Source organism: Micromesistius poutassou (assembly GCF_964030765.1).
Source record: "Micromesistius poutassou genome assembly, contig: SCAFFOLD_5073, whole genome shotgun sequence".
Taxonomy (NCBI): Eukaryota; Metazoa; Chordata; class Actinopteri; order Gadiformes; family Gadidae; genus Micromesistius; species Micromesistius poutassou.
In genome coordinates, this window is record NW_028178609.1 from 1 (window position 1) to 17,987 (window position 17,987).

General features: G+C 45.4%; 2 protein-coding genes across 2 annotated transcripts; one reads left to right on the forward strand and one right to left on the reverse strand.

Annotated features, from left to right (window-relative positions):
* Positions 1 to 206: 206 nt before the first annotated feature.
* Positions 207 to 10,086, reverse strand: LOC311373532 (PAN2-PAN3 deadenylation complex subunit pan3-like). The gene is made up of 13 exons (XM_084490279.1): positions 9,443 to 10,086; positions 8,586 to 8,707; positions 7,772 to 7,844; positions 7,323 to 7,393; positions 7,039 to 7,177; positions 6,721 to 6,938; positions 6,254 to 6,358; positions 5,756 to 5,813; positions 5,118 to 5,279; positions 4,474 to 4,590; positions 1,701 to 1,802; positions 792 to 957; positions 207 to 359 (listed from the first exon to the last, which is right to left on the reverse strand). Exons 1-13 carry the CDS (start codon positions 9,783 to 9,785, stop codon positions 230 to 232), a joined length of 1,806 nt encoding a protein of 601 aa, XP_084346405.1. The 5' UTR covers positions 9,786 to 10,086; the 3' UTR covers positions 207 to 229.
* Positions 10,087 to 10,673: 587 nt separating this feature from the next.
* LOC311373533 (receptor-type tyrosine-protein kinase FLT3-like) lies at positions 10,674 to 17,536 on the forward strand (the record flags this gene model as incomplete). Its single annotated transcript, XM_084490280.1, has 15 exons — positions 10,674 to 10,801; positions 12,081 to 12,157; positions 12,861 to 12,997; positions 13,238 to 13,353; positions 13,516 to 13,642; positions 13,768 to 13,883; positions 14,532 to 14,686; positions 14,985 to 15,105; positions 15,245 to 15,419; positions 15,663 to 15,763; positions 16,012 to 16,117; positions 16,431 to 16,609; positions 16,797 to 16,906; positions 17,017 to 17,149; positions 17,435 to 17,536. Coding segments are annotated over exons 1-15 (1,783 nt in total), but the record flags the coding sequence as incomplete, so codon positions are not given.
* Positions 17,537 to 17,987: the final 451 nt, after the last annotated feature.

Genomic DNA, 17,987 nt, shown 5'->3' on the forward strand with positions numbered 1-17,987 from the left:
TTATTTGACAGTTGTAAATGTTGGAACCATAGCCAATTGAAGTGGAACTGTTGTAAGGCCATGGTGTCCCTTTGTTGAAAATTCAGCCTTGGAACATTGTTGATGAATCAGAATCAAGAAGTGAATCATGCTGTGGTGTAAAGCGGACATTATCGGTGACTCAACATGGTCCACCCTCATGATGCAGACGATTCAAGATCCTCCACGAAAATGGACAGATGAATTGTGGTTAGCTGCAATGCGTTGACATTCTAGGAGGATTTGGAAATACCTGGTACTGTGGCATCAGGGCAAGGTGATTGGTCTGACTGTTGTCGAAGGTCAAGACATCAAACACGCCAACACAGTTCACCCGCAACCTGCAAACAGAGGAGGAACTTTGCAAAAAAAAGTAATACATTGCGACCACTTGGACGACACAGTGCATTTGCAAAATATGAAAAAGGAAGCCAGGACCAAGATACCCTTCCCTTTTCTGCTTCTGTAATTACCGTTGACCAAAAGTGCACTTGTGAGCAGGGCCATGCAGGTTTATATCTGACACAACAACCGCTGCTTTGCGTAAGCCACAGTGAAAAGTGGCTGCAAGATTGTGTTCTGATACACAGCTCCTCTGTGTGCCCCAATATGTATGCATCTGACTGTCTATGCTTGTGTGAGTCTGACTCTCTGTGAGTGTGCACGTCTAATATCTACCTGTCTGCGTGTACGTACATGCATGTATCGAAGTATGCAATCATGGCACACACTGCAAATGTGTGCATTCCCTTTGCCCATGTCTGTGCGTCTACCTGGTCTTGCCGGTGATAAGGATCTTGCTGGGGTCCATGACGCGGCAGGCCAGGCCGGCGGTGTGGACGGTGCGCAGGGCGGAGCTTAGCTGGACGATGTAGGCCCAGATCAGGGACTCTGGGAGCAGGCCGGCGTGCTGCCGGGGCGGCGGCGGTTCGTGTTGACCTATAAAAGGCATGCACATGCACAGGATTCAATGACAGAAGAACAGGGTTACCACCACCACCACCCTCACCTCCAGTGCCACACTGGAACACCTTCAGGTTTAAAACCACTACAGGAGAGGGGAAGTGCCCACTGTGGTCTGGCCGTATTTATGTGCACAAGGATGTGCTTTTGGTGTGACAGATGGTATTTATGCATTATTATTTTGTCATAAATATTATGGTATTCATTCACTTTTTGAAAATGTGTTCATCACATCCCTAGTAAACCAAGCTGTCTTGTTGTGCATCTATTCTGGAATAATAATAATAATAATAATAATAATAAGTCCCACGGTTAAAGAGGGGGTGGGGTAGTATTCACAGCAGTGGCTGTTCAGCCTTCATTATTTATTTATTCCTTATTTGTTTCATTACACTGTTAGCTCAGAAGCCTCTGACTGGCTACAGGTGGTTTCGCATCCCCTGCAGGTAGCCCCCCCCCGGTCTTAGGGACGCTTTCAACCACTGTTTCCTCCCCCCCTCATGTTACCCACACTCCAACTGTCATGAGGAGCTCCTCAGACCACTCGCTCATGAACCACAGCCCTCTTTCAGTTCTCCACCACACAAACACAGGGGCGTGTTTTAAATAAATTATACTCTAATCTCTCACACCCTAAACACACACGTACAACTCCAACACTTTAGGTGTTTAAGAGCTCTACTGAAGTGTGTTTCATGCATGTGTGTATGCGCCCTTACCCCACTTCCTCTTGGTGAAGTAGGAGTCGGCAGTAGGGTCGTTGAAGTGCCGGCTGAACATGGTCTCAGCACCCGCGTGGAAGTCATAGGAGAAGACCAGCGCTGTGGGGGGGGGGGGGGTAATTTTAGGAGATCAGAACATAAAAGCAATTACAAACCAAGCAATGTCATCCATGCACAGCCTATCCTAGCAGCCGCCCTAACCCTAACCCTAACCCTTGTTGAGAGACCAAATGCATACTCACTGTTGACACACACACACACAACCCTCTGTTGTTTATACCCTATTCCCCAATCGTTCATAATTCATGTATGGAGTATGAATGTGTTATTTATTCATATGAGGAGGCTAGTCTGGAGGTGGCCATCTTTTGAGCTACAGTGTGTACCTGGGAGAATGTCCTGTAGGTTTGTTTTAATAGAAGCAAATCACATTCTATTATATGCCATGCATCAAAAACTGTTTGGTCGAGGTTGGAATTCAACCAGCGTCCCAAGGTCCAGGTGGCAGACACTGTACCACTACACTACATGGACAAGGATAATTACAGAACTAAATGACTAAAACTATGAAACTAGAAGGCAATTACTGAAATTGACGCAATGACCCTTATTTTTTGAGCTTTCGACGTGCAATTCCCACACACGTGGTCAGGAGGGTCTATGTGACCCAAGTAGTTTCCAGTCCCTGATTCCCCCTCAAGTGTAAATTTATGATCGATTGCTTTTTCATATAAATCGGCCATCTAGATATTTTTTCCACGATTCCACATCTTTCTTTCAGTACGGCATGTCCATAAATCATGTGTACGTAATTTTTGGTCATTTGGACTTTGTTGATTTTTACTATATTTTCACTCTACAGTAAAATCTATCTTGATGGACGGATCATGTGTTGCAATGGCAAAAATGTCCAGCATGCAAAATCTGGAATGTACACCAAGTTTCAGAATTTTTTAATCGATGGAGCGGCCATGGAGTGTTTAACTAAGACGGGACGTTATAGTGCCCTCTCTGTGATTCGGAAATCATTTGTTTGATTTATGAGTTATGGCACCCCTGTTCCAGAAGAGGTCCTTTGCTTTTCCAAGACCTGCTTACTTGCGGTTTCTATACGTATACCAACTTTGACAACCCTGAGTGGTTTGCCATCAAAGTGGTTTAGGTCAGGGTTTTTCCCCCATTGAATTCCATTATAAAAAAATAGCTTGGTGAGCACCTGCTACAGTGGTCATTTTAAATTCACCCAGTGACGTCATATCTTTAGCTATGATTACAAACCGGTCCACATGACCAAAGGGGGAGGTCCTTGATGAGCTCAACAGGTTCTAGTTCCACTGGGTCCATGAAGCGGACACGTGATTGATTGAACAATGGCAGGTAATTTGCATAATCATAAGTGTGCATAAAATTGTCCATAACTAGGCTATTTTACAACGATCTTATTACAGGTCACTTTTTCCAGATTCTTTTAAAGGTTTATCCAAAACATTTAAGGTACAGCAAACCTATCCCGACGGACCTTATGGGTCCTTAAGGCAAAAAGATTCAGCATGTCAAATAAGGCCATATGGCCATTTCAGTAATCGTGTAGACTTGGTGGTTTAGATTTTTTATAATATTTCTTTAAGTTTACAGTTTCTGGTTTACAAGTGTAAAGAAGTTAAGCCTTCTTCCTCAGCGATCAGAGTGCTGCCCTTACTGTGGGATTTTGAGTGACAGCCCAGTGTCCACCACGTTGTTCAGTGCAGCAGGCATGAGTTTGGGTTGTGGCAGTCATGTCACCCTAACATCAACCACCACATAAATGAGGCCTAGGTTCACCCCCTCATCTGGTGGGAGTCCAGTACAGTGAGCTAGAGGGAAGTTGGAAGCCTTGGGCCACTCGTGCTTGAAGCACTGAACCACTTCGTGGGCACTGTGCTGTCACTCAAAAGCTCTATAGCCAGTTGAGATGCAGCCAATAAAAAAACCTGCCCAGGTGAGAGGTCTGTGCTGCAAACAGAGTCAGGCAGCACAAATTAGCGAGCTGGCAGCTGTATGCAGAGACTGAGGGCAGAAGTCAGTGGGAAACAGAAAGAAGAGAGTGCACACAAAGACACACTATCAAAAATGTGGAAGACCGAGTTTCCACGATTAACCAAATAATTTGGCTTCATTGAGTTTCTTCTTCAAAATCGTATTTTATAGATATTTAAGAGGTTTTGATTGATTATTTTGAAACAAATCTGACTCCATAACTAATTAATGATCCAGGGGTGAAAAATCCTTAATTCTCCCTGGAGTCCTCTCAGGCACCTCTAGAACTATCTCACTATTTGCAGAAGAAGAAGAAGTATTTTTAGAAGACTTAAAAGTTTGTATCAGCGATTCTAGGCCGAAACATTAATGATGACATTCATCTGAAAAAGAAATGGTACTACCAACCACTCAAAACCAAAATAAATAGTATTCCAACCAATCACCGACAAGGGGTGGGTGTTGTGGGGTTTTGCGCTGCGTTCATGATAGTTTTTACTGGATGCACGAACCACGGAAGGGAGGGGCGAGCTGGCTCTGTTTGTTTGGGATCTCGCTTCAAACACCAACCGAAGTGACGTCACCCAAGATCGCTGATACAACCTTTAAGGGGACACATACTGCGTCAAAGCACTCGCTATGGACACATTGACGCAAACCCGACTGCAAAGGATAAAGTGGTGCAAAATAAAACTAAATCAGATAAACAAAGATGCACGCACAAACGACCCCCCACACACACACACAAACTCACAGTGGTCACCAAAGGCCTTGGTGGTGAAGACCTCCCTCAGTGTGACAGCGTTGGAGTGCTGGATCTTTTTCCACATGTCCACCAGCATCATGCACTTTGTGTTCACCAGACGGAAACCTACAACACACACATGACCCAACGTCAGCCTCCCCTCCACGTATTCCTGTGGAGTTTGCCCTCTAAGCATTTTAAGCCGCCCAACCCCCCTGTGTGGGTTGGGCAGCGGTTTGTGTTGCGGGCCAGGTCCTTGAAGGGGTGAAGATACTGTAATATGCTTACAGTAGAAGGCCACGGTGTGTGGCGCCTCTCATATGCAACATAGCTCACTAGGACAATGATACACAACGGAACTAGATTACTTTTTTTTTTTTTTTTTTTTTTTAAATGATTGGTTGGTCATAACAATTGGGAGGACACCCCCCGCCTTAGAACACTCAGCCCAAAACACAGTTCAACAAGAAGAAACTTTGAGAAGGGACGCAAGAGCCCCCCCAGCCCACACACCTCCTAGGATGGCAAGGAATAAGAAACAGAACCAAGTGTCATTGTTTCAGTCCACTTTGACCATGTTCATCTGTTCCAGTGGGATAAACCCATAAGGCCTTCTTGACCTGACCCGGCCACATGGTTTCTCAGTCTCTCACCGTGTATCCTCCTCAGGCAGTAAGGCAGGTCGTCCTTGCTGTTGACGGCCTTGTAACACGACGTGATGTAGCTGAAGTTGCTGGTCTTCTGCATGCGGTTGGGCGGGGGGACGGGTTCCAAGGGAAACAGGCTGTGGTAGCTGTCCACCTCAGAGGGAACTCCTTCAAGACGCACAGGCATAAAACACACAGGCATCACACAGTCATATTTTTGGGAAATCTGTTAACATCACGAATAAATCACAAGCACTGCCCAATAAAATGTAATTTAAGAAAAGGTATCTAATCCTGGTGCTGACGCCAAATTAAATTAAATGATGGCCTTTCTGTCTGTACCTGCCAGCTGGCACATGCCCCTGTTGCACTTGACCCGAGTCTTCCACAAGAGTAGCAGACCTGTAGCTAAAGCTAATGAGCTAGCCATGTGTCTTTATAGCGAGGGCTAGCGGGAATGGTGGATGTTTCGGTTGGATTCTTTCAAAATATATCTTACATTGATTCCTCTGCCTACCCTAGCTTTAATGTTAAGAAACATTTCCACTGCCTTCTTTTATTATTTGTATTATAGTTTTTAATAAAGCTTTCATGGCTTACAGAAACTTTAGTATCAGTAATGAAACCATCCCAGGGGGTCTTACCTGGGTTCTCTGATTGGTCGATCTGGGCCATGGTAATGAGATGCCTGTTTATCAGCTCCTGAAGGAGAAACATCAGGGCAATACCAGATATTTTCCTCTTGTCACACAGTGTATGTAAGCAAGTCAAAAGGTTGAAGGTTGAAGAAAGTTGATTGTGACCATCTAAACAATCATCAACTACTAACCACAAACATATTCCTAACTTAAGAGAAAACGGTAAAAGTTTCAAAACAACACAACTTCCCACCACTCACATCCCGACGCTTTTATCCAAATCGACTTACCATTCATTCACACATTCACACACCGATGGCGGAGTCAACCACACAGGGCGACAGCCAGCTCGTCATAAGCAGTGAGGGTGAGGCGTCTTGCTCAGGGACACCTCTACACTCGGAGCCGGGATTGAACTAGCAACCTTTCAGTTACCAGTCAACCCACTCTCCGCCCTCCTAAGCTACTGCACCCCCGCTATCTGTGGAGAGGGTTGGGGTGTACCTGTCTGAGCTCATCCGCCATGAAGAAGGAGGGGGCGTTGGCCTTGGGCTGCATGTAGGCTACGTGGGGCGCAGTTGGGGGGTAGATGTGGTAACTAGGAAACACCTGCAGTAGACCAGACAGAGTTCAATCAAGTTTCACACTCCAGTTGTTCAGACCATGTTAAAATGGTGGCAGCAATGAAACGCTATGAAGTGATGGCATCACAAAAATATTGATACAAAAGGTACACATAATTAAGTGTTTTAAATGTATTGCTGGAATTGAACTACTGCAAACAAGAAGAAGATGACCAACATTGTTATTCTTGTCAAACTTAATTCTAACAGATAACTGTCCATTTGTCTCATAACTTCACAAACCATAATAATAAAATAACACTCTAAATATCTATTCAAGTCGGTTTACAACTATGCCATAAACACTATAGTATTAGGTACAAAGTTGGCCATTCTGGCAGGACGTACCATCCCACTGATGGGGGCGGGGGTGTTGTCTGTGTAGAAGTAGGTGGTGCCTCCCACCGTCTCCTTCTGGATGATGTGAGGGCCCTGGTCGGCTGCGGCCGTGGGCCCCATGTAGTTGGCAGGATTGGGGGTGTGGCTCCGCCGGCGGGGGGCGGGCGAGGTATGGGGCGTGATCTTCGGGGAATGGAGGGGGGAGGAGCCGGCTGAGAGAGACATCCCTAACATGGACAAACAGTTTGTGTCACCCTGGTGCGGTGTGGGACAGAACAAAGTAAATCGCTATGTGTGCATTTCAGCCTTTATGCACCCGAGCCTCACCTGGAGCCAGGGCCGCCGCCGTGGAGCCGCCCAGTCCAGGGTGGGGGAAGAGTGGGGAGGGGAAGGCGGGGGTGCTGGCCATGGTGGCCATACGGGGCGCTCCTTTAGGAATGAACTCACTCGCTGTAGGGTTGGGAGCCTGGCAACACAGTGACACACACGACTATTACGCCAGTGGAATCGAATGAGGGAGACACGGATCATCATGACATATAATAAGTTTAACACCAATCATCTCAAAGCAAAGTAGATTTTGTCCTAGTTGTTGCTTGTTTCAGTCGTACCTTCCTCCGTTGCGATATGCTAAGAGCACCAAAATCACTGAAGAGGGAGGATGCTGGGGAGGTCAACGGATCTGCAACAAACAGAGAAGACCCAACATGATGCGGGAGAACCTAAGCTATGCTGCGGACCAGAGATCTTCTGCTGCCCCTCAGCACTACATCTGGGGACCAGAGATCTTCTGCTGCCCCTCAGCACTACATCTGGGGACCAGAGATGTGCTGCTGCCCCTCAGCACTACATCTGGGGACCAGAGATGTGCTGCTGCCCCTCAGCACTACATCTGGGGACCAGAGATGTGCTAGATCTGATGACCTAGGGACCAGAGATGAGCTGCTACCCCTCAGCACTACATCTGGTGACCCAGGGACTAGAGATGTGTTAGAGCTGGTGACCTAGGGACCAGAGATGAGCTGCTACCACTCAGCACTTCCCAAGGGTTGATTGGTACCTTGAGCACTGTGGCTGAAGTTCTTGGCACCATCGTTGAGGAGACTGGGGGAGCTGCTGCTGCTGGTCATTCTCTGAAACCGGAACCAGCCAGACAGGTTGAGAACGCTGTTCAACTCAGATGTCTTTATACACACACTAACTACTGTGTGTGTATAGTATGTACCTGTAGCCGATCAAGCATGTTGATCATCTACCTTTTCTTGGATCTGAACCTAACCAGAACTGGCCTAAACACAAACTAATCACAAGGTACCGTTCTACTGCGCTACATACATTATCCATTGTACAAATAAAGAGCTTATATTTCGATTTTAATACTAGACCTGCAATTTTAACACAATTTAAAAATATATATATAATTTAGAATACTTTATACTGTGAAATTTGACCAGTTTATCTTACTCTCCGGCATTGTTGAGGAGAGCTTGGAATGTGATAATTGAAATGCAAGCAACGACTATAGGAAACCAGGCTACTGCCTTTTTTCTTTGAATTTCTTTTAACATTATACTGGATTCTATACAGAAGGATACCTAAACAAAATCACATTATATCTTAACAAAACAATGCACCAACAATATGGGCAGTACATCCCCAGTGAGTACAACCAGTACCTGCTGCTTAATGACTGCATCTGAATTCACTGTGGATAAAAGTGACTGCTCAATAACGACATGGTAGTAAATAGTAATATCAGCCCATCATGACAGTTGACAGTACTATGTGACTGAGGCTGCCGCTGGATGCTACAAGAGGCTTTAAGTCATAACATGAACACAGTAATAAATACATTGATACTCTTTAACGTATACCTGCATCATTGAGTACTTTGATTCTGCCGGGCTTCCAAACCCATTGACGCCAATAAAGCTGCTGCTGAAGTAAGAGTTGGTCAGATTAGCATCAGTCAGGGTTCCGCCCTCCATCCCTGGGACTGGAGAAAAGTATAACTTTAATATAGTATTATACGTGTGCGTATACTATTGTACTTACTCAATTCACATTAATGAGACAACAATAAAAATATGTACTGCTATTGAGAATTATCTAAAGTTGCATCGCATGGGTCCACATACTAATGATAACTGAAGGTAGAATGGAAAGTATAGGTACTAGCAACGTGCTTGCTTGTTTACTTGAGGAAACCTGGTCCACACAAGACAAAAACAACGCTCCCTGCATGGCAACCTGAGCTTCACACTAGTTATCTTCTCTTTTAGAAAATGAGATGATCTTGCATCCTTACGGTAATTGCATTTAACTGTAACCGGTGCCAACAGAGACACGTTTGATTAAAGTACAAGTGCAATCAATAATATCTGGACAAAACAACTAGTTAGCGTTGGGAGCTAGCTCACAGCTGTCATACAAACAACGGGCCTCCTGCATGATGCTTAGTGAAATACGTTAATTTCCCCAATGCTCATTTGGGAAATTCTACCAAAACAGGACTGTTTAAGTGCCAAACTAGAAAAAGACCACTAGCCGCTGAGCATGTATTGGCTACTTCAAACACGCAGGGACGAGTGAAGAAAGCCCCACGTTTCTGTGCAGGTCAAGGGCCCAAGTGAATCCCCGGACTCGATTTTAACAAAGCCAGATGAGGCCGACAAGTTCGGTCACAATGCTATAGTCCTTTGGTCTTTTAGACGTATCCAACCATACTCACTGGTCAATAACTGTCCGTCCAGAGGCGTGCCTGTAGGCCCCATGGGTTCGCTCTTTTTTGAGACATTGGTTCCAGCTCCACCTGGGCAGGCCGCCGCTGGACCAGCGAGGGAAAACCCCGCCGCCGTCACGGCTCCACCACCGGCCATAGATAACGGGACGGGGCTGCCGCCGCCACCGTGTAGTGACATGCTTGCCATGGATGGCTCTTCGTGTAAAAATTGACACTCGTTCCCATAAAAGCACGTCTTGTCTTTAGCGTAATATCGGCAGAACTTCACCTTGACGTTGGGCAGTGCAACACCTCCGAGCGGAGCAGCTGAAGCGGGGAGTCCACTGTTCATGGCACCGCCGCTGCCGCCACCGCCGCGGTCGGAACAGACTCGAACATAGAGACGCGGGTAGCTAGCGAGCTAGCTAGCCTGCGAACACGAATCCACCCGAAATATACGCTTTTAAATGTCCTCGGTGGTTTGATAATGTTCGCAACGCTTAAAGAACTCGCACCATTTGACTAATACTAGGTCGTTTGAGACAAACGCGTGTCCCGTGGTGAGACCTGGTCGTCGTCGCGGTCCGGGTAGCTCGTCGCCGTGCCGCTAGCCTGTTGTGGAGGCGCGCTAACGCTGTTGTTTTCTGCTCCGCACACTGGGAACACGCTAGCCTCGCGGTGCATTGTGGGCCGTCGGAGGGCAGCGCGCTGCGGGGCGGCTGGCTCTCACGTCGGGACCTCCAATCTTCAGACATGGGAGTGGGACCAAGGACACCAGTCTTCAAACATGGGACCTCAAACATGGGACAACCGGTCTTCAGACATGGTCCCACTGTGACAGGACCAGGTCCCACTGTGACAGAACCAGGACGCCGACGGACTGCGGTGCATAGGTTGAACTCGGATGCATGTGGTGCTCTGCTGTCCCAGGCCAGAGATGGTTGCTGGCGAGATACCATCATCTTGAGTCAATAGGTTTAAAAGGTACAACTTAAAGGGCGGGTCTTTCGAAAAGTAAAAACAAATGGGTATATTTATTGATAAAGCAGGAGATGTCCACTGCCTAACACTTGCTTTAAACAGGTGTATGCCTTGATTCCCATTCTCTATCCATCAGCATTATTCACATATTGTTAAACATTAATAGCAAACATTTGAGTCGCGTTTTCTTCCAGTTACCCTTTCATATTTGCCAGGTGTTTTAGAGAGACTATGAGCCAACCATAGCAGGGAGGCTGACCGCGTCATCATGCAAAACCACTTCTGCTGTTTAAAAGGCCTTCAGTGGCGACCACAGCTCAGAAGTCAGCCAGTCACTGGTCTGTTAAAGTGAATGTGCCATGCTGGGATACTGGGAACTGGTCGTGGGTAAGTCAGGGCATTTGTAGTTTTTCTTATCGGGATGAATATAAAAACATATTCATATTCTCCACCGCCGGTAATATAACGTGATATTGGTTATTACGAAGTTTGTTATACGATCATGTTTATTTATCATGCAAACATGAATTATTTAGTCAGTAGGCCTATTTGAGTTATTTATTTTCTTGGTTAGCGAAATTTCATACACCATTATATTGTAACATCGTTTTTAACCGTAGTTATTTTAAATATTAAAACATATTCATTAAAATGTTATAAATAGCTTCAAGAAGTTTAATGATTGTTTTTGAGAATCAACATGTGGGAGATTATTACAATTAAGTTATAATTAAGTTTTTTATTACAATTACAATTAAGTTAATCAGCAAAAGAGTATACAATGTTACTTTTTGGAGTATTAGTCGACCTACAACTTATTTAGCGGTTTTCTATTGACACATTTTTGCTCAGCTTTTAAAAAATAGGATGAGTCGATTCGGGTTGATTGCCAAACAAATCTAGGCTTTTAGCGATGGAAAAGGGAAACAATACTTTTTAATAAAACCGTTGTTGTTAAGTACTGCAAAGTAAACGTGAATATTGGTTTCATCACCCTGAAACTAGTCAGGCATGTCAGTTATCTCAATCATGTCAATCATGTCAATCGTATCACGTTCTGAATCGCAAAAGGAAATGAGAGCGAAGGTCTGAAAAAAGCAGATAGCGAGAGGTCTACCTCGAACTAATATAAGAATATGCCTAATGCACAGGCCTATTATGAATACAAAAGTCCTATTTACGATAAAGTCATCATTGTACTGCAACATAATACGTGCCTTATAGGTCGCATTATGCATTTGTTCATTTCCATTAGGCCTACATTCAAAAATATATATGTTTTTTATGAATTAATAAATATAGAAAAAACGTATTCACTGAAATATATTTACAACGAAAAAATTTATCGTGAGTAATTTTTCTGTTCTAAACAATATGTGTATATTTTGAACATCTGTTTTAAAAAGGCGGGTTTAGGCTGTTGCCTTGTAGTTGTATGACACACATAGTTGTAAGACACATTTCCTGTCTGGGATTCATCTATCTGGTCCACAAACCACATCTATGTGTGCTAATACTGTGTGTGTGTGTGTGTGTGTGTGTGTGTGTGTGTGTGTGTGTGTGTGTGTGTGTGTGTGTGTGTGTGTGTGTGTGTGTGTGTGTGTGTGTGTGTGTGTGTGTGTGTGTGTGTGCTATAAACCATGGTTGATCAAAACAAAACATCTAGTCCTGCTACTGTTGTTGGATGTCAGAGTTCACGGCCAGAATGCAGAAGAAGTACGTAAACTGTGCCAAAGCAAGGAGGTGAGAACTATTTGACTACCATTTCACTTCAGTTAATCTCATCGGAGGACTTGGAGAAAGTGGTTCCTCCCAAAGCTTCAAGTTCATATAACTTCCTAATCTTTAACTAGTTTTCAAAACCATTCAGACAAGCTTCATGTCATCATTTATCAAAGGTCATCAAGCAAACCCTTGATAAAAGTCAAGAAAAAAAAAATACATTTGACGGCTGACCAAGCTAGAGAGATTCACTATGCTATTGTTGCCATCAAACTGCGGTGTCAGCCATTGACACTTGGTTGTATACTGTCATGCATTTTCCGAAACTGCATGGAAGCCTTCATTGACTTAAATTGCTGTGCCTCTGTGGGAGTGTGTGTGGACGATGGCTGGTTTAAGCAGCTTCACCTGGTCGAGAATGATTGGACTCTGGGGCTGGGTGGGGCTGCACACCTGTTGCAGATCGATCATGTAGACAGGTAGCCATCTCCACACACATTCCGGGAGAATTCTCCAACATGGTAATATGGAGCATCAGGCCATGTATCATTATATGCAAAACCAATAAACCGGATTTTCAACATCCCCACCATGCGTACTTGTATTTGGAGGAGCCCAATAAAAGTCAACTAGGTGGAGTGTGGCAGCCACCTAGGTGGCGTGTAGCAAGGACCTTGTTACAGCCTAGTTGTCACTTAATCACCTACGTATCCTGTATGTTTAGGTCCCGTTCCCCCTGGATGGAAATGCCTCAGATCCCGTCAATGTAACAGGATGTATTGGCACCAGGCTATCCTTAGTAGGCCTTCCAGCAGACTCAGCCTGCTCCCTACACCAAGGAGTGGACCGAGTACTGACTCTGTGAGTGTGTGTGTGTGTGTGTGTGTGTGTGTGTGTGTGTGTGTGTGTGTTTATAAATGGGCAAAATAGTGTAGTGGCTAGGGTGTTTGATTCCCCAATGCCTGGATCCCATCAGTAGGTATCCGTCTGCACGGTGGCTGAAAGTCTATAGTTGTCTTTGATTGGAATTCTGTGCAAGTGGCCTTAGATAGAAATGGTGCTAAATGTTTACAATAGGTAATATTAAATGTGACTCCCCAGGGACAGGAGTCCTTCCATGGTGCTGTCCCCCCTGACTGCATCTGGGATCTACACAGTGAACTGCTCAGGGAGCGACAGGTCCCACTCGGCGCTGACCCTCTCTCTGCGCGTCCTGAGTGAGTCATCCTGTCGGGCTGTCTGTGCTGTCTCTGTACTGTGAGTCTTAGGGGTTTGATTCAGGGCTGATAGGTTCCGGAACGATCCCACACTGAATTAGCACTAGTACAGTCATTTTTTGATTAAATCAATTGACAAGGTTTTTATTTGGATGTTTCTAGAACGTCCCTCGCCGCCCTGGTTGGATTTCCATCCTGAAAAAGCCAATTTTTCCCCTGAAATCAAGTGTGTGTCTGAGAGCTACCCCGTAGCCACCGTCACGTGGTACACCAGCCTCCAAGTCTCCGGGTGAGATCACTTAGGCCTGTTCGAAGGTTATCACATTCAACACATCTGGACTCATTTTCCATATCATCCAAAAAAACGATAATAAGAAGATTTTCAATAATGATGCATGTTCTTCTCTTCAACAGAAAAAACTTCTCAGAGAATCCGATCAAAACTTCCAAAAGCGAATTTGTCAATAAGAAGTTAATGTGCTGTGCTGCCAACGCCATAGGGACAGAATGCTCTCAGCTATACGACTATGGTAACGCAAACACTAACCCTAAACACTGATCTCCAAAATACAGGAACTTGAAACACACACACACACACACACACACACACACACACACACACACACACACACACACACACACACACACACACACACACACACACACACACAGCACAAGTTCTAGGAAAGGCTAAACATATTCAAGTTGCAATAAAAAAACTGAGAACTTCTGAGAACTTTTTCTGTTTATCTTATCAATCGGGTACTTCAAACGTATCTAACTTCCGCCGATCTCCAGCCACACACGCATATGTATTCCTTTCATGTATGTTGTTGGGTTTTGAGTCGTCCTGGACAATGGGTTAAAAGGAGAGAGGGTCTGACATGTAGAATCTGGCCACAGGTGGGAGTCGAACCTGGGTCGCTACCAGGCGCTGGAGCCAACAGCCAAATGTCTTATCTGTGTCTTTGCGTATTATGATTTGTTTAACTCATATATAGAAAAAATAAATCACCATCAAACATATAATAAATAGTGTGACGGACAATGACTACAAAGACGCACAAAGACCCAGAACACCAAGCAGTTCTTGTTCTACCATGTTGATGTGTTGGATGATATTTAAACCTGGTCCATCTAAAGACCTCTCTCACTGTCACCACACGTGTGTTTTCAAGACGTGAGCTCAGAGAGTCCAGCGGGTGTGGAGCAGCAGGAGGTGACGGAGGTGGTGCTCAGCCCAGGCCAGTCCCTGCTGCTCCGCTGCAGCACGGCCGAGCCCTACCCCGCGCTGGGCTGGAGCAAGGGCGGAGGACCGGACAGCACGACCAAGGTGAAGCCATCGTTTGACCTCAGAGAAAAGGGGTTAGCAGTGTGTTTGCATGGGGCCAGATAGAGGTGTCCAGGGGGTTTGAATCACAGCTGCCCTGGGTTACTACTGGGTTGTGTCCATAACCCTCTTGTACGCATCCTTGAGAGACATGTCTAAAACACTACACTCTGAGTTGCTTTAGATAAATCTTCTAAATGAGTACGTATTAAGTAATAGCACTCACTGTATCCTTCTTGTTTTGCAGTAAATTGCCCCATTTTTGCTTTGATTAAATACAATCTTTTCCTGGTGCTTGAAGATGGATGATCATATGGGAATTCAGATGGCCTACCTTTACATGAAGTCAGTGACACTGGAACAAAACGGCACATACACCTGTGTTGGCCCAAAAAACAAGACCATCTCCGTCCAAGTCCTGGGTTTGTAAAGCTAACTTCCTTCACACTCTCCACTAAGACAGGTTTATGTTACTCTTTAGAACATTGCTTAAGAGTAGGACACTGAACCCCTTGAGTTCCAGAACTGAGTTAACCGTTTTTTCTACCACCCCTTCTTTAGCCAAAAGCTTTGTATCTGTCAGTCTGGGTCAAACCAACATTACCATATCGGCCAAAGAGGCCATGAACTTCTGCTTGCAAGCCAACATCTCCTCCCACCCTTTGCCTGACTACTGTGCCTGGGAAACCCCGGATGGGAGAAGGAGGGACTGTGGAGGGCCCTCCTGGAGGAACAGGTAGCCAGTGCATTAAGCTGTTAACCGTCGTAGACTTCTACCGTAGTGCAGTTGATGTTCGGTGCCCTGTGCTATCCGACCGTCGAGTTCTGTGGAGCCAGTGGAGATAATAAGAACCACTGTCAGCCCATATGAGGGCAGTGGTCATAACATCAGTCCTTCAGTAGTATGTACTAGGGTGGTTTGTGTTTAGTTTGGTCTTCCGGTGAAATAACTAATCAAGCACTAAACATTATCCCACAGGACCAGGAGGCTGTGCGACCACATGAGATCTGGGGAATATAAGTTACACCTGATGGTGGGGCGTAGGAGAGTCACCCACACGATGACATTATGTGTAGCAGGTATAAGAAAACCGAGAGAGAATATGTGGACTATGGTTTCTATAGTAGTTTGGATGGCTGTGTGCACATGTTGTCTCCTTAACCCATGGAGTTGATGTCACAAACATCAGCCTGAGCTTCAACAGTAAGCAGCCAGAGAGAACCTAACATGCTTTTGAGGGAACCGTCCCCTCTTTACCTTAACGTCAGTCCAACAACATGTTATTGATTCACGCAAATCTAACTATGATTTCCTGATCCAAACTCAGATAAACCACAGATCAACTGCCGGTCGCTTGTTGGCATTGTGTGGTGTGAGACTGTGAGTCCTGTACCTACAAATGTCTCTTGGAGGTCATGCCAGGAGTCCAACAAGTATGTTGACTGTCTCATTTTGACTATTTCCTCATTAAGCAGATCATTTTGAACCCAAATGACTCAGATAAACTTTAGGTAGAGGTCCTTGAGCAGCAGGAAGACGTTTTCTAGGATACCCACGAGTAGTGTGGGGTCATGGGGGATTAAACCCTAGCCCACTTCACTGTCCTGTTCATATGACACACACACAATATCGTGTGTGTGTGGTGTGTGTGTGTGTGTGTGTGTGTGTGTGTGTGTGTGTGTGTGTGTGTGTGTGTGTGTGTGTGTGTGTGTGTGTGTGTGTGTGTGTGTGTGTGTGTGTGTGCAGCTGTACGAATGTCCAACAGGAGAAGGTGGAGGAGATGCTGTTCTGTGAGACCAGGATCAACAGCTCCCTGATGACCGCTGAGGTGCTTCCAAATCACTTGGCTCAGTTCTGCCTCACCAATGCGTTTGGATCCTGGTGCAGTGATACTCAGGACTTAAGACCGCCACTGCCTTCCCCAGGTAGGGACTGTCTCAGCAATCCCTCGAAACAAATGTTATTTTTCAATGACAAAATATCCAAAATTGTGTCTTTAGACATAAGTGTGTTCAATAGATCAAATACGTTTACTATATTTCCATGGTTAATTGATTGAGCAGATCGTACAGAATGTCAAAACCACAGATGTGCATGTCTTCCTTGGTCTAGGGATGGTCACCAGTCTCCAGATCGGGTCTCATGAGCTCAAAATAGGCATTCTGGTGCTGTTGGTCGCTTTGATAGTGATTGGCATCCTGTTCCTTTACAATGTCAGAAAAGTATGACACACACACACACACACACACACACACACACACACACACACACACACACACACACACAAACACAAACGGAATTTCATTTGAATCTGTTTTGTTTTTTAAAACAGAAGCCGCGGTATGAGAGCCAACTGCAGATGATCCAGATAATGGGACCCAATGATAATGACTACATTTACATCAACTTCAAGGACTTCCAGTATGACCAGAAATGGGAGTTTCCAAGGGAGAACCTGCAACTCGGTCAGCAGACTGCCTGCCTGTCCCTGATCAGAGGATACATTATTAATCCCAGACGGGAGATGTGAACGTCACAGCAGAAAGTAGAGACAAGTCAGGACAGAAGTAGACATGAAATAGATACATTAAACCAGAGTTAATAACTACACAGAATAAATAATAAAGAAGTTATATGGATATGAACAAGAGGAGAAGGTAGGGTTTGGTGATGCATACAGCTGTAGGTAACCGATAGTGATGCCTCATAAAAAAGCTAATGAAGGGTCTGTTGTTTTTTGGCCCCCCTAGGTAAAGAGCTGGGCTCCGGGGCCTTCGGCATGGTGGTCCAGGCCACGGCGGTGGGCTTCGGCCCTCTGGGCACCTCTCAGGTGGCTGTCAAGATGCTCAAAGGTCAGAGGCCACTTACTCTCCATGCCTTCATGCTCTCAGCGGGTCCCACTTGAAGACCAGTCCTGATGCTCCGTCTTGCTGTTGGGTCGGTGGAGACATGGACACACAGTTTAAATCACTTTAAATGACACAGAGGCATATCATGTGTTTATGTCTGGTTGTCAGCATTGTAATCCAGATATCTGAGTCTGAATCTGTTACAAGGAACTCTGTTTCTTCCCTCTGGCTGTTGACACTGTAGTTGCCAATTTCCTTCTCCAACTCCCACTCTGTGGAGTCCAGTCCCATCAAATCAAACTGGTTGAAAAGAAAGAAGCCCTCCAAACTCTATGGGGTGCGGCAGAACCAGGTGTCTCTAGACCCCCACCCCCAGTACAGTCAGAACCAGGTGTGTTGAGACCCCCACACCCAGTACAGTCAGAACCAGGTGTCACAACAGACAGAGCGGACC

Bases quoted from the DNA above. Each gene is read 5' to 3' on its own strand.
- LOC311373532 (XM_084490279.1), bottom strand. From the start codon at position 9,785: ATGAACAGTGGACTCCCCGCTTCAGCTGCTCCGCTCGGAGGTGTTGCA. The intron at 5,814-6,253 runs GTACACCCCAAC...TTTCTCCTTCAG, and splicing joins TGGCGGATGAGCTCAGACAG to GAGCTGATAAACAGGCATCT. The intron at 4,591-5,117 runs GTGAGAGACTGA...TGTGTGTTGTAG, and splicing joins CTGCCTGAGGAGGATACACG to GTTTCCGTCTGGTGAACACA.